Raw genomic sequence first — 27228 nt, 5'->3', positions numbered from 1 at the left:
CACTCAATGGCAATGATCTTACGGTATTGCATCTCAAATGTCACTCCGATTTATGGTGGACACTGGAATTTTTCTCTTTCCTGCTGTAAAATTTGAAATCACCTCAACGGACCACCCCTTTTTGGATTGTTGCTAAGCTTACTGACACTAACACAACATCTTTCAGTTTGATCTGCCATGAATGGGCTTTGCTGTATTGACTTGATAATAGTAAGCGCATTACATAGCTGCCTTTTTCATGGCATCCAACGTGCTTTGTACTTGGTTCTGTCTGTTCAGGAATTCCATGAATGGTGAAGGTCCTGGAGACACAGACCTTTCCTCTGGAGTCTGTATGGTCTGTCTGTACTGATGATGCCAGGTTCTTTCAGCAGTACTTCGTACAGAGCCAGATGTTTCCTACCTTGTTTCTGAACTGTTAAAATGACACAGCTATTTTTCTAAATCCGTGTCCTGGCTCTTTCAGACTGTTCAAACACATCAGAGACTCTTCCTTTCTACTGCCTGCTTTCGTGGTTTGTGAAGTCTAATGGCATTAAGTGGAAACATGGTAACTCCAAATGTGGTTTGGCAGAGAAAATGGACCATTTTAACTTCCTGGTTTCATTTTCATCCAGACCTCACAGTCCCTATCTGATGGGTTACAAATTCCATCTGTGCTGGTGTGGTCCATCACTAGCCAGACTATCAATGTCCATAATGCTATCCTGGAAATCTTGGATTACCTTACATATCTTGGAAGGATAGAGTATTGAGCACAGCAGCAAAGAACATACTTTGGCCCATCTAGCCCATGGAGATCTGATCTTCTGCCTAGTCCCATCTACCTGCACCTGGACCATACCCGTCCATACTCAATAGCTCTTTGTAACCCTCTCATCCATGTTCTCTTCAATGTTATAATTGAATCCGCATCTACTATTTCCACTCGTAGTTAGTTCCACACTTGCACAACCCTCTAGGTGAAGAAGGTCCCCCTAGGGTTCCTTTAAATATTTCACCTTTCACCCTAAACCTATGACCTCCAGTTCTAATTTCAACATCCTGAGTGGAAAAAGCCCGCATGCTTTCACCCTTATCGATACCCTCATAATTTTGTATACCTTTATAAGATGTCCTCTCATTCTCCTGTGCTCCATCGAATAAAACCCTAACCTATTCAAACTTCCCTTATAACTCAGGTCGTCAAGCACTGGCAACATCCTAGTAAAATTCCTCTGCATTCTTTCCAGATTCCTGATGAAGGGTCTTGGCCCATAATGTTGACTGTTTATTCTTCTCCATTGATGCTGTCTGACTTGTTGAGTTCCTCCAGCGTTTTGGCATTTTGCTGAAGATTTCCAACATCTGCAGAATTTCTTGTGTTTAAAGATTCCCACTGAACTCACTAGTAGCATCCACGTGGACCTCTTCTCTGCTTATTCCTCAAAATTATGCCCTGAGCAAAAGTGCCTGATTTTTAAGTTCTACCTTCTTGCGTCCTACATGACACCTCCAAGGCTGGATCCAATGCAAATTAGATCCAATCAGCTGGTCCACATGTTAAAGCAAATCTACAACATCCAATATATAATGGTTTAGAATCACAGGCCCCATACAACACAGGAACGGGCCCACTGGCCCAACTAGTCCATGCTGACCAAGATGCTGGTGCTATTTACATGCACTTGGCTCACATTCCTCCAATCCCTTCCTATGCATATGCCTGCCCAAATGTCTTTCTTCTGGCAGCTTGTTCCATAAACTCACCACCTCCCTGAGTGAAGAAGTTGCCCTTCATGCCCCTTTTAAATCAATCCTCTCTCACCTTAAACAAGTCTTCTAGTTTTTGAATCCTTTTAATGGTGAGTGGAGGAAAACTTAGGGGAGATGTAGAAGCAGGTTTTTTTGACACGAGTGGTGAGTGTTTGGAATGCACTGCCCTGGTAGTAGTAGTAGAAGCAGATACACCTGGGACATTTAAGAGACTTTTAGGCGCACAGATGAAAGAAAAATGGAGGGTTATGGGCTGTGAAGGAGGGAAGGACTAAATTATTAGTGGAGTATGTTAAAAGATTGGCAAAACATTGTGGGGTAAAGGGCCCACGCTCTGCTGTAATGTTTTATTTTTTATGTTCTATTTCCTGTCCCATTTGTAAATGACACCATTTGTTCCAGTGTCTTTAGCTTGATCATTTATTCCTTCTGGTGGCCAGATGCACATGAAAGAATATGTAGCTCTTGAGTATCTGTAGAATTTTTGGATTAAGATGTTCTTTTATTACTTTTACCATGTTCCAGTATAAGACTTGATACCTAGTCTGTGACACTGGTAAGATTTACTGATAGGTCTCCAGCTCTCTCATTGACAGCAATTCCTCTTTTGATTCATCACTGAGTGTCTCCATTTTCTTGCATTTTCAGGGATTTTGCTGGTGTTGTTTGTATTCAAGGACATTTCTACTTGTTTCTGAGGGATACAGCCACAGCCGGCTCCATCATGGGCACTAGCCTCCCAACGTTGAGGACACCTTCAAAAGGCTATGCCTCAAAAAGGCAGCACCCGTCATTAAGGACCCCCATCGCCCAGGGCATGTGCTCTTCTTATTGCTACCAGAAAGGAGGAGCTACAGGAGCTTGAAGACATACACTCAATGTTTTTAGGAACAGTTTTTTCCCCACCATCATCAGATTTCTGGACAACGAACCTATGAACACTATATGATTATTCTTGCTCTCTTTTTGCACGACTTACTTAATGAAAAAAAAATACTGCATCTCTTATAGATTGTTGTGTATTGCACTGTATTGCTGCCACAAAACATATGTCAGTGATATTAAACCTGATTCTGATTCCGAGGGTAACTGGTTTAATGCTTCATTACCCACACTATTTGTACAGATCCGCATTGACGTCTGCATGCTGTATTTTTCTCACCCAGCCCAGTGTCCAATTTCCCTCATGATAAATGATTATTCTGAGGTCATTCATGTCCTCTTCCCATTTCTACCATCACGAACATCACCTCACGATTTATTTGTTTTTATACATCTTATTGTAATATAGTAATTTGTTATGTTTCGTGTTGTATTACTGTCACAGAAGGACAAACTTCATGACACATGTTAGTGATCATAAACACAAATACCGCAGATGCTGGAAATCCAGAGAAATGCATACAAAATACTAGAGGAATTCAACAGGTCAGGCAACATCTATGGAGGGGAATAAACAGTCGACATTTCGGGCCGAGACACTTCAAAATTCAAAGTGCATATATATCACCATATATAACCCTGAGATTAATTTTCTTGTGGACTTCCTCAACAATCTATAGAATAGTAACCATAACAGGATAATGAAAGATCAACCAGAGACCAGAAGATGATAAACTGTACAAATGCAAATATAAACAAATAAGCAACAAATAATGAGAACATGAGATGAAGAGTCCTTGAAAGTGAGTTCATTTTTGTGGGAACAAAATGATGGGGCAAGTGAAGTAGAGTGTAGTTATCCCCTTTGGCTCAAGAGCCTGATGGTTGAGGGTTAGTAACTGTTCCTGAACCTGGTGGTGTGAGTCTTGCGGCTCCTGTACCTTCTTCCTGATGGCAACAGCGAGAAGAGAGCATGACCTGGGTGGTGGGGATCCCTGATAATGGAAACAACAGGAATTCTGCAGATGCTGGAAATTCAAGCAACATACATCAAAGTTGCTGGTGAACGCAGCAGGCCAAGCAGCATCTATAGGAAGAGGCGCAGTCGACGTTTCAGGCCGAGACCCTTCATCAGGACTAACTGAAGGAAGAGTGAGTAAGGGATTTGAAAGCTGGATGCTGCTTTTCCACAACAGCATTTCAAGCAGATATGCTAAACGGTGTGGAGGGCTTTACCCGTGATGGACTGGGTCAAATCCATTGCTTTTTGTAGGATTTTCCATTCAAAGGCATTGGTGTTTCCATACCAGGCTGTGATGCAGCCAGTCAATATACTCTCCACTACATATCTATAGAAGTTTGTCATCAGGATCTGAAACATCGACTGCTTTATCCTCCCAAGATATGTTGCCTGATCTGCTGAGTTCCTCCACCATTTTGTTTGTGTTAGTGAAAATAAACCTGATTCTGATTTTGATTCTGTTGAGACTAATGTGCAACTGCCAACACTTTTGCAGATGAAACAGGGTGCAGTTGACAGGAAGGGCAGTGGGGTGGTTTCTGAGGTGGTGAACTCCTGCGTGTTAAGCAGTGCTTCAGTGTACTGCTCATTCAATCTTCCTCAGGAATCTTCGTACCATCTTGATTGCTCCTTCTTCACGCTGAGCAATCAAAGATCTTAGATTCCCAGCTATTAATGGATATGTTTGCTTGTTTATTTATTTGTTTAGAAATTACATGCTGAATAGGCCCTTCTGGCCAAATGGCAAAACCACCCAGCAACTCATTTCTATTTAATCCTAGCCTCATCACAGGACAACTTACACTGACCAATTAACCTACCAACTGATATGTCTTTAGACTGTGGGAGGAAACTGGAGCACCCAGAGGAAACCCGTGCATTACAGGAGGGCATACAGACACCTTGCAGAGGATGCTGGGTTTGAACTCCGAACTCTGATGCCCTGGACTGTAATAGCAGCTCACTCACTGCTATGCTACCATTTCGCACCTCTTCAAGAAAAGTTTTAGCACATCTTCGAAACATTCTGAGTGTCCATCTATCCTGGGCTCGATGCAGTTATAAAGAAGGCATGACAGCAGCTGTATTTCACTAGGAGTTTGAGGAGATTTGATATGTCACCAAAGATACTCGCAAATTCCTACAGATGTACCGTGGAGAGCGTTCTAACTGGCTTCATTGCCATCTGATATGGGGGTCGAAAGTAGCTGCAGAAAGTTGTAAACTCAGTCGGCTCCGTCACGGGCAGTTGGCCCCCCAGCATCTAGGACATCTTTAAGGAGTGATGCCTCAAAAGGGCAACATCTATCATTAAGGAATTCCATCACCTAAGATATGTCCTCTTCTTGCTACCAGCATGGAGGAGGTACAGGAGCCTGAAGACACGCACACTCAATGATTCAGGAACAGCTTCTCTGCCATTAGATTTCTGAATGGACGTTGAACCCGTGAACACCTTACTACTTTTTTTTCTCTTTTTGCATTACTTATTTAATTAATTTAACTTTATATATAAATTTTTATATTTACTGTAATTCACTGTCTTTATTATTATGTGTTTCAATGTTTTGCTGCTGCATAACAACAAGTTTCATGATGCTTGCCAATGATATTAAACTTGATTCTGACTCTGTAACCTGCTTCTATAACAGAGTTCAAAATTGAGCTTCTGTTCACTTCCTTAAGAAGCAAGATTCAAAACTCAATATTGATGTATCAGTATTTGTTTCATTGTGTGGCTGCTATCATAAACAAAAAAAGCTGGGCCTATGAAACAGGTTATCATTTATTGAAAGCAATAACCCACAATTAAAACTGAGGTGTCTAGAAGCAGCAAAATACTGGAAGTCATCTCATGTTCTCAAAGGTAACATATGCTGCAGTCTTATTTTTTGTCTTCTATCTCCTATGGTTTTCTTTTCCTTTAGTGTTTACTTAGTTCTACTATACTGGTTGGTGCACAAGGAATACAAGAGAAGCCTAATTATCTACTGCAGTCTCCTGTGATCAACTGAATCCAATATGTATCAGCTCACTCCAGTTAATAGTATTTCACTTCAGTGTCTGATGCCTTCAAACCTCTGACCGAGTTGGAGAAAACAATGAAGCCAGTATTTCATCAAAGTACTGAAGAATTGTTGCTTTTAATATTAGGATAGTCTAGTCATTGCTTATTGCAGTGGTGTTAATGCTTCTCACCCCCAAGGCAATCATGTTTTCTGACTTTTTGACACCATCTATTTAATATTCATACAATCCTAATTTGCTAGTAAGCACCGCAGTTTATTTCTCTCTAAGCTATTGAGTAGTTACATTACCATCATTAAATTTCATCTTAATCGTTTTGCTTGTTGAATTCCTCCTCCCTTTTCAGCTGCATCAGTTGCATTTACCATAGGCATGGATTAAAATTATTCAGAACTAATGGATGTAACTCTGCAGAAGACTGTATAGAGCTGAATGTATAAAGCATCCTACAAATTTTGGAAAATAAGGTGCTGGAAATTCTGTAGGAGGTGATGAATAACGGCGTTTTTAACTCTTGTCTTTCAGACCTGATAATAGGTTTTTTGTGAAAATACTAACCTGATGTTTTCCACTTACAGATGCTGATCAAACCGTTGCATGTTTCTAACACTTTTTCAAAATGTATTTCATTATTTAAATAATGGAGTGTTCAGCACAACCAAGTATCCAGGAATGCTAAAGTTTTGTCAAATAACTTCAGAGCTTTATTTAGTCAGGTTTTAATACCTACAGAAGCTGATGGCATAGACCCTCATTTGATACAAAAGTCACGTGTTTTCAATAAAAATGTAATCATCTTATATACAAGGGATCCCAAAACCAGTAATAGATATGAGGCAAACCTGTTTGTTCATGCATGGGTTAAACCAAAATTAAGTGGATTAACACGGTTTCCTTTTGTCTTGTGCTTAACTAATGTTGTTCTAATAATAAATGAAACTCATAACAAACTCAGCAGTTGGTAATGAGATTATTGGCATAGAACTGATTCCCCTTAACCCCAACCCACAAGTCTGTCTTTAAGATATTTCAGTCACACTACAGCAGGGTTATTTATGAGCACAGTAGGATAGTTTTCTCAAAGTACTACATCCAGAAAGATTTCACTGAAAAAATAAACACTGAAAAGCTACTTACTTCCAGCTTGAATTGTTATTTGATTCTTCAAGCTTTCGCTGTGTTTTTCATGACAGCTGTAGGTCCCACTGCGTAGTGTATCTATGTTTATGAGGGTGAGATTGGTGCCTTGAAGAAGGTGACCCTCATCGCGGGCTATCGCATGTCCGTTAAATCTCCATATCACTGGAGTATGAGTGTCAGAGGTCTCGCATGACAGGGTTACATTGGTTCCAATCCGTTTGTAGTACTTTCGCCCTTCTGAAATCAGAGAAAACATTTGAGATATTATCTAAGATGCTGCCTCTTACTGGTGCCATCTGCTCACTTATAACTTGTCCAAGTGTCTACTTTTGATGTCTGTACCAGGAGGGAGGACTGTCAAGCAATAGAGTCATTACTGGGGTTAATCTGAACTAGATGGAGTGATTTTTGTTTCTCTCTAAACCACTAAGCTGTTCAAAGTTCGAAGTAAATATATTATCAAACTACATACAAATCACTATATACAACCCTGAGATTCATTTTCTTGTGGGCATACTCAATAAATCCGATGGTCATAATTGAATCAATGAAAGGCCACATTTACTTCAGCAAAATTAAACTTGAACTCAATCATTTTGTTTGTAGTATCCCTCCTCCCTTTCTTAGTTGTTTCAGTACCAGTTAACAAAAACATGGTTTAAATTTGTTCAGAACTAATTTGGTGTAACTCTGCAAGTGATTGCATAGAGGTAAAAGTAAAACATCTTACAAATTCTGGAAAGGTGGTGTAATTTCCAAGTTTCCTAATTATCAGATGGTGAATAAGAGCACTTTGGGGTGGCATGGTAGTGTAGTGATTAACACAAAGGTTCACAGTGCAGGGGACCAGGGTTAATTTTCCGTCACTGCCTGTCAGGAGCTTGTACGTTCTCCCCGTGACCACGTGGGTTTCCTCTGGGTGCTCCGGGTTCCTCCCACAGTCCAAAGACCAGTTGGCAGGGTAATTAGTCATTCTAAAAATTGTCCTGTTATTCGGCTAGGATGAAATCAGGGGACTGCTGAGCAGTGTGGCTTGAAGGGACAGAAAGGCCTATTCCACGCTATACCTCAATAAGTAAATAAATAATTAATGTTTTGCCTACAGACCTTTTGGACCTGGTCTTCAATCAAAACACTAACCTGACTTTTTCATTCATAGATGCCGATGAAAATATGTATATATCCAGTCCATAATTAACAGGAATTTTATTCTTTAAATATTGAAGTGTTTGCCACCATATATTGGAATGTTATGAGGATGTTAGAATGCTTACGTCTTGACAGATACCTCAGAATCGCAGTTAATCAGAATCAGAATCAGGTTTATTATCACTGGCATGTGATGTGAAATTTGTTAACTTAGTAGCAGCAGTTCAATGCAATACATAATACAGAAGAAGAAGAAAAAAAATAGTAGTAATAATAATAAGTAAATATATTTTAATCGGTAATCAGCATATGTATATTGAATAGATTAAAAATTGTGCAAAAAACAGAAATAATATATATTAAAAAAGAAGTGAGGTAGTGTCCAAGGGCTCAATGTCCATTTAGGAATCGGATGACAGAGGGGAAGAAGCTGTTCCTGAATCACAAAGTATGTGCCTTCAGGCTTCTGTACCTCCAACCTGATGGTGACAGTGAGAAAAGGGCATGCACTGGGTGCTGGAGGTCCTTAATAATGGACGCTGACTTTCTGAGACTCCACTCTTTGAAGATGTCCTGGGTACTTTGTAGGCTACTACCCAAAATGGAGCCAACTAAATTTACAATCCTCCTCAGCTTCTTTTGGTTCTGTGCAGCAGCACACCCCTGTCAAATCTCCCCTCATTCTCCTAAGCTACTGAGGAAAAAGTCTTAACGTATTCAACTTCTCCCTACAGCTCAGGTCTCAAGTCCTGGCAACAGCCTTTTAAAAGGTGACAATAATAAACAATCACTAATTAGTCTGGTTTAAATACCTACAATGAAGCCACGTTATTATCGGCTTTACGGAGGCTATCTATTTTAGCGAAATCTGTAAATCGAATTTGATCTATATACTCTCAGTGCATGTCGGTACTCTTTTGCTGCTGTAACCCATCCACTTCAAGGTTCAACCTGATGTGTATTTTCAATACTTGAGATGTAATTTTTACGATGTTTAATGTAGTTTCTTGTACACAGTGTAAAGAAAACCAAATAATTAGATATTTGCATAAACGAGCAGATGTTCAGGTATACTGAATAAATTGGCCACTGAGTTTGGTTTGCATCATAACAGTCAGGATAGTAACTCCTGAATAGCCACTTGCAATCTTATCTGCATCATGTGCAAAAGATTCTCATTGAATCATGAAATTTCATGGTGATATTTTTACTGATAATATTCTAATACTCCCTTCATGCAAATATCTTTTAACAATATAATAATCATAAAAATAACAAAAACAAAGATGGCTCTATGGTTATTTCCTGCCTAAAACTAATAATTAATTTTCTCTTAATCTTTTTTGACATTCCCTCTTCTCTTTATTAGCTTCTAATAATTAATTTTCTTTATCTTTATTCACATTCACTTTTCTTTTTATTAATTTCCTCAGATTTTATTCACTTTTTCTCATCCTAATATTTATTCCTCCCAACTCACTCCTGATTCCAATAATAGATTTAAATTTTCAATAACAAGCAGATTTGAAATGTACATTAATCTTACAATTCACTGGCAAATTGCAATGGAGTCTTAATAAGTCATCAGTGATGGAAATTAGAAAGGTCATCGTTAGAAATGACCATAGAAATTGTATCATGTAGACATTATCAATTTATTATTGACTGAAAAGTTGTGAAAGAGCATCATCCACTTTGGTTAGATCTTAGGTCAGCTTAGTCAGAATAAATCAAAAAAAATGTCTAGCATATATTAAAGTCTACTGCTCATTCTCAGTTTTAGAATAAACTTTTTAAATAATGTGAACTCTATTGTTGTGAAGCACTGCATTAATTATATGTATTAATCAGTTTAATAATTTTGCTTTTGATTTCTAGACTGAAGATGCAATGAGAATACTTGGGAATATATATTTTTACATTATCTTCTACATTTCCAATATTTCATAGCAACAATTATTATATCTATTCATTACCTCCCGAAGTTAGATGCCTTTTGGGAAATTTAGGGATGCACCAATTTTCCAAATTTCTAATATTTTTGATAAATATCATTGAACTAAAACATTAACTCAATTTCTCTCTCTACAGATGCTGCTTAACCTGCTGAGCACTTCAGTGGTCTCCTCTTTTATTTCACAATCTAGTGTACTTTGCCTTCTATTTTACAACACAATCTGACCATATTCTATTTTTGCAGAACAGGAAAAGACCATTAAGCCTGCCAATTTTGTTGGCATTTCTGTATTATAAAACTAGCATTCCACACTCACAGGTTCGTGGATACCTTTAGAAATTGTTTTTTTTCCTCTCTTCAGCACGGTCATATACAGTATATCATACCACAGAAAACATTCTTCGTTGGTGCATAATGGTTGGGTATGGATGTGCTTGGGGCAGCCAGCAAGTATCTCCAAACTTCTGATGCCAGTATAGCATGCCCTCAACTTACTAACCTGTACATCTTTAAAATGTGGGAGGAAACCAGAGCACCTGGAGGAAACCTCAGTTTTCATGGTGAGAATATACAAACTCCTTACAGCATTGATAATTGAATCCAGATCGGTAATCACTGATACTATAAAGCCACTGTGCTAATGGCCACATTACTGTATCAGATTCAGCATCTTTCACTCCTGTTCTTTAGAAACAACTGACCAGAAAGTCTTCATGACCTTCCTGCCAACCACTTAGTGGATTTTTAGTTCAGTGTAAGAACTAAGACCTAGGTATGAATATTGCCTGAATTCAATTGCAGTGAGATCTCACCCAGAACTAAAGCAGGGACTTTGATTCAAATGGAGAGTGATTTACAGTTTATACTTTGATAGAAAATTGAGAATTGAGGTTGATGCTGTTCAAAGTTACAGACAGAAAAATCACATGGTGTATGATAAGAAATCAATTTAAGAAGCATCAACTTTCCAGAAAGATCCTTAGTGAAATCTGCAAAATAAAATTAAGGAAAGAAGAACTTGGCCATAATGTTCTTCCAGTCTGCTCCTCATTTGTGTGAGTGAGTGAGTGGGAAGGAGCGAAGTGGTTTGTTTTGCTGAGATTATTTTGTTTCTTTCTTTATCTGGTCCTGCCAAATGCTCTTGGCCCAAAATGTCAGCTGCTTTTCTCCATAGATCCTGCCTGCCCTGCTGAGTGCCTTCAGCATTTTGTGTGTGTTGCTTGGATTTCCAGCATCTGCAGATTTTCACTTCTTTGTTTTACTGTTCCTGTTTTGTCGCTTGTTGTGTTCTGCCGAGCATTTTGGGCTTGCTATGTTGGCGCCAGAATGTGTGACAACACTTGCGGGCTGTCCCCCAGCACACCCTTGGGTGTGTTGGTTGTTAACACAAATGATGCATTTCAGTGTATGTACGTGTGATAACTAGGACTGAATTTTGAATCTTTCATCTTGAATTCCCATCTGAGCTGGGAAATACCCTATCTCAGTCCAAAATGATCAACCCCTAATATTATGCCTTGTCGTTCCACACTTTCCAGTCTGAGGATACAACTGGTCACATCTATCATTTTAATTTCCTTTCTGAATCTCACAATAGAGTAGAGCTCATTTGTGAGTAGATTCTACACACACAACTTTTCATGGAGATAGCATTATTTGATATCTGTCATTAAAATGATGCTATTTCCAAACTTCTGAGATCAGAATAGAACAGTTTGCTTGAACAATTATATGGTGTGTTCTGTCTCTGAGTGTGTTTCCATAAGCTCACCGCAGCTGTGGCTTAAGATTCTGATGGGAAAAAAGTGGCCCTATAGACTGCATTGAAAGTCAGAATTGTCTAAGGCCCTTTTGGTTCACCGATAAAATTGTGCACTTTCGATGAGTAATTCAGGATAGAGGAGGTAGGAGATGTGCTGAGTGAAAAGCTGCAGGAATGTGTTCTGGGACCGTTACTGTTTCTAATTCACATCATAATTTGAACTCTCAAAACAACAGCAGACTGAACAAATTTGTGGATGATGCTGAACTAAGAGAGAGGCGGAATCGGAACAGACAGTTCAGAAACTACAATACAAGCTAGACAAAATATGTAAGTGGGAAAAAATGATGGCGGTTGAAATTTAATACATATAATTGCACAAGGTTGAGCAGACAAAGGAAAAATGAGCAAAACACCTACACTATGAAGATGCTAAGAATGCCTAGGATAATGTTGAAAGAGGTTGGTCCACTCAGTGGTCAAGATCTCCAGCCAACGCAAAATAGTGATTAAAGCAGTCAATAAATTAATAATAGAAGAAGATCTGGTCATGGCATTTAATGCACAGTCAGTTCACAGCTTGAGCAATACGGTAAGTGAAATGCTTTACAGTGATTGGAAGATCAGGGTTTAATTCCCGCCACTGTTCATAAGGATTTTGTACATCCTCCTCATGACGTCCTGCATCTCCTCCCACATTCCAAATGTGACTATGAGGAAAGATTGAGTGGCCTGGGACTGCACTCACTGGAATTCAGAAGAATGAGAGGCATAATATGGTTAGAAATAGGCATAATATGATTAGGAATAGTCAGCGTGGCTTTGTGAAAGGCAGGTTGTGCCTCACGAGCCTGATTGAATTTCTTAAGGATGTGATTAAACACATTGATGAAGGTAGAGCAGTAAATGTAGTGTATATGGATTTCTGCAAGGCATTTGACAAGGTACACCAAGCAAGGATTATTGAGAAACTAAGGAGGCATGGGATCCAAGGGGACATTGCTTGATGGATCCATAACTGGCTTGCCCACAGAAGGAAAAGAGTGGTTGTAGACGGATCATATTCTGCATGGAGGTTGGTGATTAGTGGTGTGCCTCAAGGATCTGTTCTGGGACACCTATTCTTCATGATTTTTATAAATGACCTGGATAAGGAAGTGGAGAGGTGGGTTCGTAAATTTGCTTATGACACAAAGGTTGCAGGTGTTGTGGATAGTGTGGAGGGCTGTCAGAAGTTATAGCGGGACATTGATAGGTTGCGAAACTGGGTTGGGAAATGGTGGATGGAGTTCAACCTAGATAAGTGTGAGCAACACACTCAAAGTGCTGGTAGAACACAGCAGGCCAGGCAGCATCTATAAGAAGAGGTACGGTCGACGTTTTGGGTTGAGACCCTTCGTCAGTCCTGACAAAGGGTCTCAGCCCGAAACGTTGACTGCACCTCTTCCTATAGATGCTGCCTGGCCTGCTGTGATCTACCAGCATTTTGTGTGTGTTGCTTGAATTTCCAGCATCTGCAGATTTTCTCATGTTTGCCGAGATAAGTGTGAGGTAGTTCATTTTGGTAGGTCAAATATGATGACAGAATGTAGTATTAATGGTAAGACTCTTGGCAGTGTGGAGGATCAGAGGGATCTTGGGGTCCGAGTCCATAGGACATTTAAAGCTGCTACGCAGGTTGACTCTGTGGTTAAGAAAGCATACGGTGCATTAGCCATCATCAATCGTGGGATTGAGTTTAAGAGCTGAGAGGTAATGTTGCAGCTATAGAGGACCCTGGTCAGACCCCACTTGGAGTACTGCGCTCATCTCACTATAGGAAGGACATGGAAACCATAGAAAGGGTGCAGAGGAAATTTACAAGGATGTTGCCTGGATAGGGGAGCATGCCTTATGAGAATAGGTTGAGTTAACTTGGCCTTTTCTCCTTGGAGCAGCGGAGGATGAGAGGTGACCTGATAGAGGTGTATAAGATGATGAGAGGCATTAATCGTGTGGATAGTCAGAGGCTTTTACCCAGGGCTGAAATGGCTAACATGAGAGGGCACAGTTTTAGGGTGCTTGGAAGTAGGTACAGAGGCGATGTCAGGGGTAAGTTTTTTACGCAGAGAGTGGTTAGTGCATGGAATGGGCTGCCGGCGATGATGGTCGAGGCGGATACAACAGGGTTTTTTAAGAGATTCCTGAACAGGTACAAGGATCTCAGAAAAATAGAGGGCTATGGGTCACCCTAGGTAATTTCAAAGGTAAGGACATGTTCGGCATATCTTTGTGGGCCATTGTGCCTGTATTGTGCTGTAGGTTTTCTATGTTTCTATGAGAGGAAATACTATAGAAACATATAAAATTAAGAAAGGGATAGATAAGGTAGAGGCAGGAAAGTTGTTTCCACTGGTAGGGGAGACTAGATCTGGGGAACATAGCCTCAAGATTCGGGAGAGTATATTTAGAATGAAGATGAGGAGGAACTACTTTTCCCGAAGAGTGGTGAATCTGTGGAATTCTCTGCCCAATAAAGCAGTTGAGGCTACCTCAGTAAATATATTTAAGTAAGGTTGGATAGCGTTTTGCAGGTAGGTGGAGATGAGTCCACGGCCAGATTAGCCATGATCTTATTGAATGGTGGAGCAGGCTCGATGGGCCAGATTGCCTACTCCTGCTCCTATTTCTTATGTTCTCGGCTCTTATGTTCCAAAGACGTATGAATCAGTGTTAGTAGGTTATGGCCGTGCTATGTTGATGCTGGAAGCATGGTGACACTTGAGGGTTTCCATCCGTGCCGTGTTGAGTGTTGAGGTCGCAACTCGACCTCGTAAAATAAAGGGGAAAATACTGCGAAATGTCTGTGTGAGGAGTGGCTCACCACACAGTCTCTCTCTCTCTCGCTCCGCGCCTTGTAAAGGCATGAAAAGGACATCGTCCCGCCAACATCGCACACGCACGGACGCAGACGCACACGCCAAAAAAAAAAAAAGAAATTCTGATGTGCTGAATGTCAATAGGGTTCTACTGAAGGCAATACAATGTATGGTATTTAAACTATGAGAACTTATTTCCCATTGAAGTAATCTTAGTTTAAGGTTCAATGGTTCATTTATTATCAAAGCATATACCCATATACAACTCTGAAATTTGTCTTCTCCAGATAGTCTCAAAACAAAGAAATAACATGAAAGTCATTCAGAGAGAAACATCAAGCCCTACCCAACACCCCGCACAAAAAAAGAATGGCATTCCGATCGTCATTCCCCTGCACAAAATGTCACAGAAACATTGACCCCCAAAAAGCAACCCCTCCCTCACAGAAAATAAACTAACAGAACACAAGAGAACATCAACCCTCCAAACCCCCACCCGTCACACAGTAAAATGCAAAAGAAATGGGTGAAAAAGAAGAGAAACACGGAATATAAAAATCATAAGTCTGAGAAAGTCCTCAGTCTATAAATGCAGAACCACAATAGCATCCTCCTACATCACCGATGGTCATCAAAAGAGAGGGGCACCACGTGAGGCAGAGAGGCCTACCCACCTGCCACAGCGAGCCATACCATGATAGTTACAGAATCAGGTTTATTATCACTATCTTATAACGCATGAACTGTGTTGCTATGAAGTACTGTGCACTTGGATGCAAGGCTGATACCAGTGTTGATACTTACTTCAAATTAAATTGCAAGAGACAGACTGGGACCGCAGGTATAAATCAGTGAGGATTCATATTAGGAAGTGTGCTTCAAAACTGAGCAATTAATGGACGAAATCCTCAGGTGTACTGAAAGTAAAGCACCAATTTTCTTGCAATTCCCCAGCAGTTACACAGGGGAATTTGTTAAATCTGTGACAGGTCATTGAACATAGGACACAGAACACAGAACAGTAGAGCACTGGAAGGTCCCTACAGCTTACAATGTTATATTGACATTTTAACCTACTCAGTGGTCAATCCAGTACCTCCCTCCTGTACTGTGCATAATCCTCCATTTTTCTTACATCTGATATGCCTACCTAAGCGTCTGTTAAATGCCCCAAATGTATCAGTCTAATCCACCAACCCCGGCAGTGCATTCCAATACTTATCATTTCTCCATATAAAGAAACCTCTGACATCTCCCCTAAACCTTCCTCCATTCTCCTTAAAAGGATGTCCACCCTGGGAAAAAGGTGCTGGCTCTCCACTCTATCTATGACTCTTATACAACTCCATCAAGCCTCCACTCATCCTCCTTCACTCCAAGGAGAAGATCTCTAGCTTGCTCAATCTCTCCTCATAAGATATGATCTCTAATACAGACAATGTCCTAGTAAATCTCCTCTGCACTCTCTCCAAAACCTTCACATGTTTCCTATAATGAGGCGATCAGAACTGAACACAATACTCAAAGTGTCAAATTATGTGTATGGATAACAAGCAAGCTTGGGATGGCTTGCTGCAAATGTTTAAGATGAAGGTTTTTATATTCATTTTAAAATTGAGTATCTTTAGCAAACTAAAACTCAGATTTCCATGTTCCCTTTTCATACTGAAGCAACCTATTAGGGCCATTGAATCTATACTGATTCTCAGACCATGAGTTGTAACTCCCAAGTAACACATAAAAATACTGGAGGAGCTCAGAACAGGAATAAACAGTTGGTGTTTTGGGCTGAGTCCTGATGATGCATCTGGGCCCAAAATGTCAACCTTTTATTCCTTTCTATAAATTCTGCCTGACCTGCTGAGTTGCTCCAGCATTTTTAACTGCTACTCTGAATATTACAGCATCTGTTGGTTCTCAGTCCAAAACATCGACTGTTTACTCCCTTCGCAAGATGCTGCCTTACTTGCTGAGTTCCTCCAGCATTTTGTTTGTGTTCCTCTTGTTTTCCAGCATCTGCAGAATCTATTGTGTTTGTTACTTACAGCTGATTCTATCTCAAATGCTTATTCTTCCTGAATCTCAGTTTTATTGGTGAAGCAAAAGTAAATCAGCCAATTCCCATTTTTTTTGCTGCCTACAAACTCTCGTAAGCTCATGACACAGCTATAGTGACAGAACATGGAGGCACGTTCAGTGACAGAACATGGAAGTGTTTCAGCAAACAGTTCTATTTTGATCTCAGAATTTTTGAAATACCATAATTTTTCTATGACTCTGATATCAAATGTTATTTCCATGGGAATTTGTGTGTGGGGGGGATCTACTCATGAGTGAGCTTTTCTCTGTTTTGGGATTCAGAAAGACCTTGATTCTTCCACCAGCTATATCGAACTAGGGATAATTTGTAGCAGTGAATTGACCTAACAACCAGCATGTGTTTGGGATTTGGGAGGAAACTATAACAGCCCTATGTGGTCACTGGGCGAACATGCAAAATTCATGCAGGCAATACTGAAGACCAGAATCAAAATCCCTACCTGCAATATCATTGTGCTAGCTGAATCTCCAAATTTACCATCTGTGTTCCTTCTTGACTCTGCAGATACAATTCTGCAGACATTTCCTTCATCCATTAAAATACAAATTCCAATTATCACCACTTATTCTAAGACCTCAAATCACCAGATGCTGAGTGATCATTCTGAAGAAAAAAAATTAATGTTTATTTAAGCAACACACTTCAAAGTTGCTGGTGAACGCAGCAGGCCAGGCAGCATCTCTAGGAAGAGGTGCAGTCGACGTTTCAGGCCGAGACCCTTCGTCAGCACTAACTGAAGGAAGAGTGAGTAAAGGATTTGAAAGTTGGAGGGGGAGGGGGAGGGGGAGATCCAAAATGATAGGAGAAGACAGGAGGGGGAGGGATAGAGCCAAGAGCTGGACAGGTGATAGGCAAAAGGGGATACGAGAGGATCATGGGACAGGAGGTCCGGGAAGAAAGACAAGGGAGGGGGGACCCAGGGGATGGGCAAGAGGTATATTCAGAGGGACAGAGGGAGAAAAAGGAGAGTGAGAGAAAGAATGTGTGCATAAAAATAAGTAACAGATGGGGTAAGAGGGGGAGGTGGGGCCTTAGCGGAAGTTGGAGAAGTCGATGTTCATGCCATCAGGTTGGAGGCTACCCAAACGGAATATAAGGTGTTGTTCCTCCAACCTGAGTGTGGTTTCATCTTTACAGTAGAGGAGGCCGTGGATAGACATGTCAGAATGGGAATGGGATGTGGAATTAAAATGAGTGGCCACTGGGAGATCCTGCTTTCTCTGGCGGACAGAGCGTAGATGTTCAGCAAAGCGGTCTCCCAGTCTGCGTCGGGTCTCGCCAATATATAGAAGGCCACATCGGGAGCACCGGACGCAGTATATCACCCCAGTCGACTCACAGGTGAAGTGTTGCCTCACCTGGAAGGACTGTTTGGGGCCCTGAATGGTGGGAAGGGAGGAAGTGTAAGGGCATGTGTAGCACTTGTTCCGCTTACACGGATAAGTGCCAGGAGGGAGATCAGTGGGGAGGGATGGGGGGGACAAATGGACAAGGGAGTTGCGTAGGGAGCGATCCCTGCGGAATGCAGAGAGACAGGGGGAGGGAAAGATGTGCTTAGTGGTGGGATCCCGTTGGAGGTGGCGGAAGTTACGGAGAATAATATGTTGGACCCGGAGGTTGGTGGGGTGGTAGGTGAGGACCAGGGGAACCCTTTTCCTAGTGGGGTGGCGGGAGGATGGAGTGAGAGCAGATGCACGTGAAATGGGGGAGATGCGTTTAAGAGCAGAGTTGATAGTGGAGGAAGGGAAGCCCCTTTCTTTAAAAAAGGAAGACATCTCCCTCGTCCTAGAGTGAAAAGCCTCATCCTGAGAGCAGATGTGGCGGAGACGGAGGAATTGCGAGAAGGGGATGGCGTTTTTGCAAGAGACAGGGTGAGAAGAGGAATAGTCCAGGTAGCTGTGAGAGTCCGTAGGCTTATAGTAGACATCAGTGGATAAGCTGTCTCCAGAGACAGAGACAGAAAGATCTAGAAAGGGGAGGGAGGTGTCGGAAATGGACCAGGTAAACTTGAGGGCAGGGTGAAAGTTGGAGGCAAAGTTGTCAGAGTGTGGTCGAAAAGTTTATTTAACTGGCCTGCTTTAATTCAAAAGCCTATGGTTAAGTTTATTAAAATAAATTATCTCAATCCTAGAGAGAGGACTGTGTATGTGTTAGCAGTTTTAGGCGTGTGCTTTATGGTTTAGCATGTCATTTATGAGGTTTATGGGTATGGTTCTGTGGAAGGAGACAGGATCATGACTACAATACCTTTGTATAGTGAAGCATCTCTTAAACACTGAATGATCTGCATATGCAGTCATATAAATATTGAGTAAAATTAGCAACTATACATTTATAATTTCAAGAATCTGCACAATTTTCAAAGGGAACCAGAATGGGGAAGAAAATATTTGATAGTTACCAGATTCACGACTTAAACTGAGTTAATTCCACTATAAAGTGTGGAATCTTTACCAATGTCGACTATTCCTTTTGATTCTTTAAGCTTTGGAATTTTTCTCCACAATAATTGGGCATAATAATGAACTGTAAATGCTTAGGTCAAGCCACTGTCAATAGAATCACTTCCAAATGCTAATTTGGACATTCAAGAAGCTTGGGCAAGAAAAGGCTTACAACCATCTTGTTAAAACCAGTTAGGAAATTTGACAAGCGCAATCTTTAAAACCTATGGGAAATCTAAATTTTCAACTTCACAGTGGTGTTAGCTCCTTTCTTCTGGTAGGTTTCTTTGAACTTCATAATTGTTTCATTTATGGATACTCTTTCAAAACACACAATCTTTCATAATTACTTGACATGATGAATGCAGCCTTATACAAAAGTAAGACCTTTTATGACTTCCAAGTCAACTATGTTGAAGCGTGCTGTGTCAATAACAGACACAAGTAAAATCTACAATGCAAATCTGAATTTCCCACAGAGAGCATCTCTAAAGAGTCAGAGAGGAATTTCATGGTCACATACAGTACTTTACAAAAGTCTTGGGCACATACATATAGTTAGGCTGTTAAAGATTTTTGCACAGTACTGTATTTTTCAATGTAGAGCAGAGAGCAAGTTTGTAAATCTTGCAGGAGCAAAGGAAGTTGATGAAGCACCATGGGAGGGGTGTGGATCAGTTGACAGAGGAGTGTCAGAGATGGGGTGGTGGTGTGGGTGCAGACACACCCATCCCTGAGACACCAGGCAAGGTCATTTGATTCCAAACAATTGTTTTATTCATCCTAAGAGAATGTGAATTTGATGCTTCCTGTTTTCTCCTCTCTCACTTCCCTTGTCCCAAACATGATTCCCTACACCTTACCCCATTCCCACTCTCAGTCCACAATAGAGACCCATATCAGAATCAGGTTTATCATCACTCATATATATCATGTAATTTGTTTTTATTTTGCGGCAGCAGTTCAGTGCAATACATAAAATTATTGCAGTACTACGTAAAAGTCTGAGGCACCCTAGCTATATATATCTGTGCCTAAGACTTTTGCACAGATCTAAATGTACCACTCTGTCTTCAGTGTGATGATACAGAATGTTAGCTGTCTGGAAACAAATATGAAAAAGGATCTAGTGCTTTAAATATAATTCAAATCCTTATGGTCTATCTTTTTCCTGTTGAAATCAAGTCAAGCCGTCCTGTCTTCAGTTGAACATATCTTTCCCAGGTCATTGACAACCATGGGTTTAGCCTCAACTACTACTCTTCAGGCTTAATGCAGCCCTTTTCCAAACATTGTCCAGAGATGAGAGCAACTGCCCTTGACCTCAAGGCAGCATTTGACTGAGTGTAGCACCAGTGAGCATGGTAAAACTGAAGATGATGGACATCAAATAAAAAGCACTCCTGCATGCTGCAGGACCTAAACAGCATTGAGGCATGGTCCGATGAGTGATAAAGGGTCCAGACAGTGACCATCCCCAGCAAAAGAGAGTCTAACCATTTCTTTCTCACATCAAATAGCAATACCACTACCAAATATTCCTCCATAACGTTCTGGGAGCTACCATTACACCAAACTGTCATTGACCTGCTGAATAAATATTGTGGCTGTAAGAGCAAGTCAGGGGTTAGGCATCCTTTGGCAAGTGGTTCACCTCCTGACATCTCAAAGACACAAGGCAGGAAGCTGATAGAAAGTGCACTACTTGCTTGGATGAGTTCAGTACCAACAATTCCCAAGGAACATGATGCCATCAGAGACAAAGCAGATTGCTGAACTACTGCGAGAGACAATACAATGGATTCTGGTTAATTGGGTCAGCTGCTTATTTGGGACAACTTTTAAAGAACAAAAACAAATCTAGAAAATAGTCAGGATTTCCTTTGTTTATTTGGGATACTATGCTGCTTAATTGGGACAGGGGACTGTTGCCAAACAGTTTCTAATTGGTGTCAGCCGTCTGCACTTGTGTGGTCATTAGGCACTACACCAAGCTTTGACCAAACAGTTTTGAACTAGCAACATACATCAAAGTTGCTGGTGAACGCAGCAGGCCAAGCAGCATCTATAGGAAGAGGTGCAGTCGATGTTTCAGGCCGAGACCCTTCGTCAGGACTAACTGAAGGAAGAGTTTTGAACTAGCGTTAGTTGTGTGTGTTTGTGCTCAAAAAGCAGTGATTTTTGTCACTTATAGCTGGAAAGAAACAAACAGTAAGAAAATTCAGAACCGTTTTGTTCACTGCAGTTTCAAGCATTCAGTCTTGGAAATACCAGAAAAGGCTGGGAAATGACTTCACTACTTCAACAAGTTAGGGACTACAAAAAAATTGCAGCTGTTGACATTCATCTCGAATTGAAGATTTAGAGGATGCAACCATCAACAGCATTATATGAAAGCAGTCCATTTCCTACTCTAGGTGTCTGCGTTGATTTTGATAATTTACAGTCAATCAAAAGAATGTGGCAGTTTTATAGTATTTTGGAAGTACTAGTGGTGTTCAGATTTGGTTTGTATTTCATTTAAAAGCATAATTTTTTACTCACTTAAATCACAGGTTGTCTTTTTTATTCCTTTAACTATTTCCATGAAACTTTAGCTAATTGTGGTAGCAGCTTAATTGGACCAAAATGTATTGGCCCTGTGGTGTCCCAATTAACCAGAATCCACTGTACTTCCTGGAATCTGGCGTAGCAAAGAAACTGCTGCAGGAACCATTGGATAAAGAAGCACTGGTAGGGGGTCCAGCAGTTGTTTGGTTGGGGGGGGGAGGAAGGGTGTGAAAAAATTGGAGGATTTTGGCCTGAAAATTCAACAATTCCTTTCCCATCACAGATGATGACCTACTGAGTTCCTTATGCCAATTCTTCATTGCAGTCTGATTGGTTTGCCATCAGTCTCCCTCTTTTACCAGCATACAATGCCACAATGGTGTACCATCAACAAATACACTACAATTCCTTATTTTCTTATGGCATAGAAGGATATCATTCAACCCATTAAGAACAATGCAAATACTTGCCCACTGTAACAGTATGCCCAGCCTATAACCTCTACTACTAAGATGGGTAATAGCAGCAGGCACATGGGAACCACACACCTAGAAGTTCACCTCCAATTCCATTGTATGCCAAACTAGAAATATATCTCTAGTCCATCATAGTTGCTGTGTCTAACTTCTGAAGCTCACAACCAATAGCACTAAGGGAGCGCCTTCACCTAAAGGATTGCAGCAGTTCAAGTGGCTCACCATCACTCTCTTAAGGGCAATTAGTGATGGGTGATAAATGCTGGTCTTCTCATCATTTCTACAACCCTAAAAAGGAACTCAAAAAGTTACCATCCTTTCATCCACAGGATTTAAATGAAAGTGTTGTCTACCCCATTCTTTGCAATGTGGGAAGAATCCAGACCAAACGCACATGATGACAGGTGAAAGGACAAACCTCACCCAGAGTGTATCCAGGGTCAGAAGTGAACCTGCGTCACTGGAGCTGGGAAGCACCCCAGTAATGTAGCAGTTAGCTCTACACCATTACAGCTTGGGGCGTTGGAGTACAGATTTCTATTCCATTGTCATCTGTAAGGAGTCTGTACATCCTATCCATGGACCGTATGTTTTTTTTCCCTCAGTGGCCCCAGTTTCCTTCCACAGTCCAAATATGTACCAGTTGGAAGGTTAATTGGTCACTGTAAATTGGTCCTTGATTAGGTGAGGGGGCTTCTGGGGCGATACGGCTCGAAGGGTCAGAAGGGTCTACTTTGAGCTATAACTTTAAATAAAATAAAAAGTAAAATCGCCTCTACCTCTTCTAGCTGTACTACTATACTGCTGAGTGAGGCTATTTGACAGTCAAATGTATTGCAGTTGAAAGTAAATTTAATATCAAATTATGTATGTGTTACCAGTTACTACCTTAAGATTAATTTTTGGCAGTCATTTACAAGAAAAAGAACAGAATTTTGCGAAAAATTATACATGAAGAAAGACTGACAAACTGTGCAAATAAAAATAATACTGAGAACATGAGTTGTAAGGAATCCTTGAAAATAAGTGTGCAAGTTGTAGAATCATTTCAGAGAGGTGGTGATTGAAGTTAACCAAGAGCTTCATTTAGGTCAAATCGGGTAATGATGGTAAATTTTCTTCCCTGAGCATATTACGGAAAAATTCAAGCTGTTATTCTGAAGTTACTGTTAATGATAATTGATTTTTACTGTAGAATTATTTAATTTCTTCAATTCATACCAAATTAGGATTCATACTCACTTCTCCAGACAGATTGCCTACTCGTCCAAAGACTCAGCCACTTTATTATGTGGACCTACTGTGGTTAACTTGACTTTCGTGTTAAGTCAGTATGAAGCTAACATTCCCGCTGACTCTCCTCTGAGTGTTATTCCTTCCTACAGTTGAGCTTTTAGAGTCTTCAATACATGGATACCAAAACAATTTGTCTCTTCTTGTCAGTGAGTTCAGCAATATAATTATCATTTCTCCAAGTCCTGCTTAAAGTAGTCAAAGCTGAGTAAATGGATATAATTTAAAGATTGGCAGCCACTGACATCTGATTGCTCTCAACCTTCTCATTAAGAGTGCAAGCTGCCTGGCATTACATAGTGATACATTATTTTCATGTCCACTAGGATACATCAATAATTTGTACAGATATTTATTACACAATTAAATAGATTGAAGTATGTCCTTCAGCCTTCTTTGGTTAATAGCTACATGTATTAAGTCACAATCTGCATCCAAGACACGGAAGTTACAAACTTATATAGTTAGTAATAGAGTAATAATGTTGGTTACTTCATTCTTATCTGTAAGCAACCAGCCAGTGATGACCATCTAACACTGTTTAAAACTAATTGGAATAGACGTGGGAAATGTGGAATACACATTCAAGCAATGAATACTTGAGGAAAGATAGTGAACACAATGCCCACATCAGTCCCACTTCAGTGTTAAATCTCTCCTTGGAGCCGTCGTATAGCATTTCTATTACTTTCTGATTATAGTTAAGAATAATGATACTTAGCACACTTTGAGACTGTGTAAGTAGATTTAATAGATACTAGGGACAATTTTAAAATGTGAGCTATTCCTTCCAATTCTAAGCTTTTATTCCTGGTAGTACCCCAGTGAACACTCAGTCATTTTCTCTGGTTGGTCTTTATCCTATACTGAAGTTATCCAGAAAGTACTTCTGACTGATGAACATAAGAACATAAGGAGTAGGAGCCATATGGCCCATCAAGCCTGCTCTGCCATTTAATAAAATCATGGCTAATCTGGCTGTGGACTCAGTTCCACCTACCAGCCTTTTCTCGGTAGCTCTTAATTCACCAACTATACATAAATTTATCTAACTTTGTCTTAGATATAGTTAATGAGATAGCTTCAACTGCTTCCTTGGGCAAAGAACTCTACACATTCACTACTCTCTAGAAAAGGATTTTCTCCTTATCTCTATCCTAAATCTGTTTCCCCAAATCTTCAGGCCATGAACTCTAGTTCTAGACTCGCCTACCAGTGGAAACAACTGTCCTGCCTTCATCTTATCAATCTCTTTCATAATTTTTTTGTTTCTGTAAGATCCCCTCTCGTTCTTTGGAATTCCAGCAAGTATAGTCCCAGGTGACCCCGTCTCTCCTGCTTATTTATTTATTAAGATACTGTGTGGAATAGGCCCTTCTGGCCCTTTGAGCCACATTACCTAGCAACCTCCGATTTAACTCTGACCTAATTATGGGACAATTTACAATGACCAGTTAACCTACCAACTGGTACGTCTTTGGACTGTGAGAGGAAACCCACGCAGTCACAGGGAGAACGTACAAACTCCTTACAGACAGCGGTGTGAAATCAACTATCACCTCCTTGATTTCATGTGCATTTCACCTGGTTACAAAATGTGGAATCACACATAATTCTCATTAAATTTCCAAATGTTTTTGAGTTATAGTATATTAATTTTGACCATTTATAAGAAAAAGTCACAGGGAATTCCAAAAATGAAAATTCAGAATACAAAGATCCATTATTTATTAATTACTGATTCAAAAGGGATTCCTAGCATTTGGATTTAAGAGGCAAGCCTCCTCAAGGGTACATGGTTAGACATCTGGTTCAAATTCCTTTCAGACAGTTCATCAGTCAAGATTGGCAGCTCTTTAACTTTTCAGTCCATTTGACACACACTTTTTCCTGTGAATCATTTAACCCTTCTCAAGACTTATCCCAGGATCAAATTTCACTGGTCCATTCATGTAGCCAAAAGGCATTTCCCAACCTTATTGTTGACAGCCTTGGAATATTAACTCTAAATTGAAGACGAGTGCAAATCCAGCCTCACCTGACTTTGAGTGATATAATAGAACTGAACCAAAATCTAGCAAAAAGCAGATGCTGCAGATTTGAAAAAAAAATAGTAAAAACTTGAAACATAAAGCAGGTCGAAACAGCTGTGAAGAGAACAGGTCATTGATCTATTTGTCAGGAAAGTATTCTTTAGATCAGAAGTTCCGAAGAGAGGCTTTCATCCCAAAATGAAGATTATTAGTTCTCTACGTAGATGCTTATTGTCCTGTTCCTTGGGCTAAAGGACCTCTATTGCGCTGTATATTCCCAACTAACTTTCTACTATTTCATATATATTGTTTTTTCCCAAGTTTAATGTTCAAAGTAAATTTATTATTAAAGTATGTAAATGCCAACACATACAATTTTGAGATTCATTTTCTTGTAGGCATTCACAGGAAAACAAAGAAATACAACAGAAGCAATGAAAAACTATGCAGAAACAAAGACTGGGAAACAACCTATTGTGCAAAAGAAGACAAAATGTGCACATAAAAAAAAAGTAAATAAATATTACTGAGAACAGGAATAGTAGAGTCCTTGAAAGTAAGTCATAATGAAGGGTCTCGGCCCAAAACATCGACTGTTTACTCTTCTTCATACATGCTGCCTGATCTGCCGAGTTCTTTCAGCATTTTGTGTGTGTTACTTTGATTTCCAGCATCTGCAGATCTTCTCTTGTTTGTCACACACACACACATACTGTATATATGTGTAATGCCCAGGTTCATATTTTTACTGTTATGCTGTATGTATTTCATTTTGTCAGCACTGTAAAAGCAATCTGTTCTGTTTTCATGCTTGTTTGGGTTACCGTTGAAGAAAAGAGAGGAGAGGTTTCTCTAGTGCGGGATACTAAGGTTGGGCTTGGAGCTTTGTTTTGAGAGGAGACGGAGAGAGAAGGTGCTGGAGAACCAGTCGTAGCATACGATCTGGTGGGAGACATGCTTGTCTGAGATGGATTGTGAGCAACGTTCGGAAGGTGGTGTGTGCTTTCATGTTGACCGAGGGCCCAGCGAGTGAGTGACTGAGAAGTTCAAGATGAGCTCCAACTTGTGCACATTTGACTGTTTAATTAAAATGAGCCCTTTTCTTTTTGTTATTATTTACTAACCTTTGAGTTAAGATTCATAAACCTAATTCATTTAATCATATGCAGTGTTCTGTCTGTTATTTCACGGCATGAATTTGTAACAGGGTAGCAAATGACACAACATTCACACAAACTGGGGTTTGTGGTGGGATTGAGCGCGGGGCCAGAGGTTGTCTTCCTTAGACTTACGCAGCCAAGGAAACCAGGGTGTTTCATATGTATATAGTTTATAACCCTAAAGAAATGTTTGTGTATGTATATGCTGTATATAAATAAATATATTTATACATACACACATCTACTCTCTTTATACCTATCATTGTGTGACTAAGCATGGCGCTAATGCTGTACTTAAGTTTGCTGACAACACCACTGTTGTTGGGTGAATCAAATTTGGTGATGAGTCAGCATATAGGAAGGAGGGAGACTGAAAATCGGGTTGAGTGGTGCCACAATAACAACCTGTCACTCAACTTCAGCAAAACCGAAGAGCGGACTATCAACCGCAGAGGGAAGACGTTGGCGGTCCATGAGCCAGTCCTTATTAGGGGATTGGAAATGGAGTGGGTCGGTAACTTTAAATTCTTGACATTAACATGTCAGAAGATTAGTCCTTGGACCAATACAAGTGTTATCACAAAGAAGGCCTGGCAGCACCTTTAGTGTCTTAAAGGTT

The 27228-nt window shown here is 40.3% G+C and overlaps 1 protein-coding gene across 3 annotated transcripts in view; it reads right to left on the bottom strand.

Annotated features, from left to right (window-relative positions):
- cntfr (ciliary neurotrophic factor receptor) overlaps positions 1–27228 on the bottom strand; it is a 343443-nt gene that overhangs the window by 186999 nt on the left and 129216 nt on the right. For all 3 annotated transcript variants that reach the window (XM_063042795.1, XM_063042797.1, XM_063042796.1), the window contains one exon: positions 6824–7063. In XM_063042795.1, coding sequence (XP_062898865.1) covers positions 6824–7063 — 240 coding nt within the window. The remainder of the gene's footprint in view (positions 1–6823; positions 7064–27228) is intronic.

The sequence above is a fragment of the Mobula hypostoma genome, chromosome 3, assembly GCF_963921235.1.
Source record: "Mobula hypostoma chromosome 3, sMobHyp1.1, whole genome shotgun sequence".
NCBI classification, from domain to species: domain Eukaryota; kingdom Metazoa; phylum Chordata; class Chondrichthyes; order Myliobatiformes; family Myliobatidae; genus Mobula; species Mobula hypostoma.
This window is presented reverse-complemented; position numbering and strand designations above follow the sequence as displayed.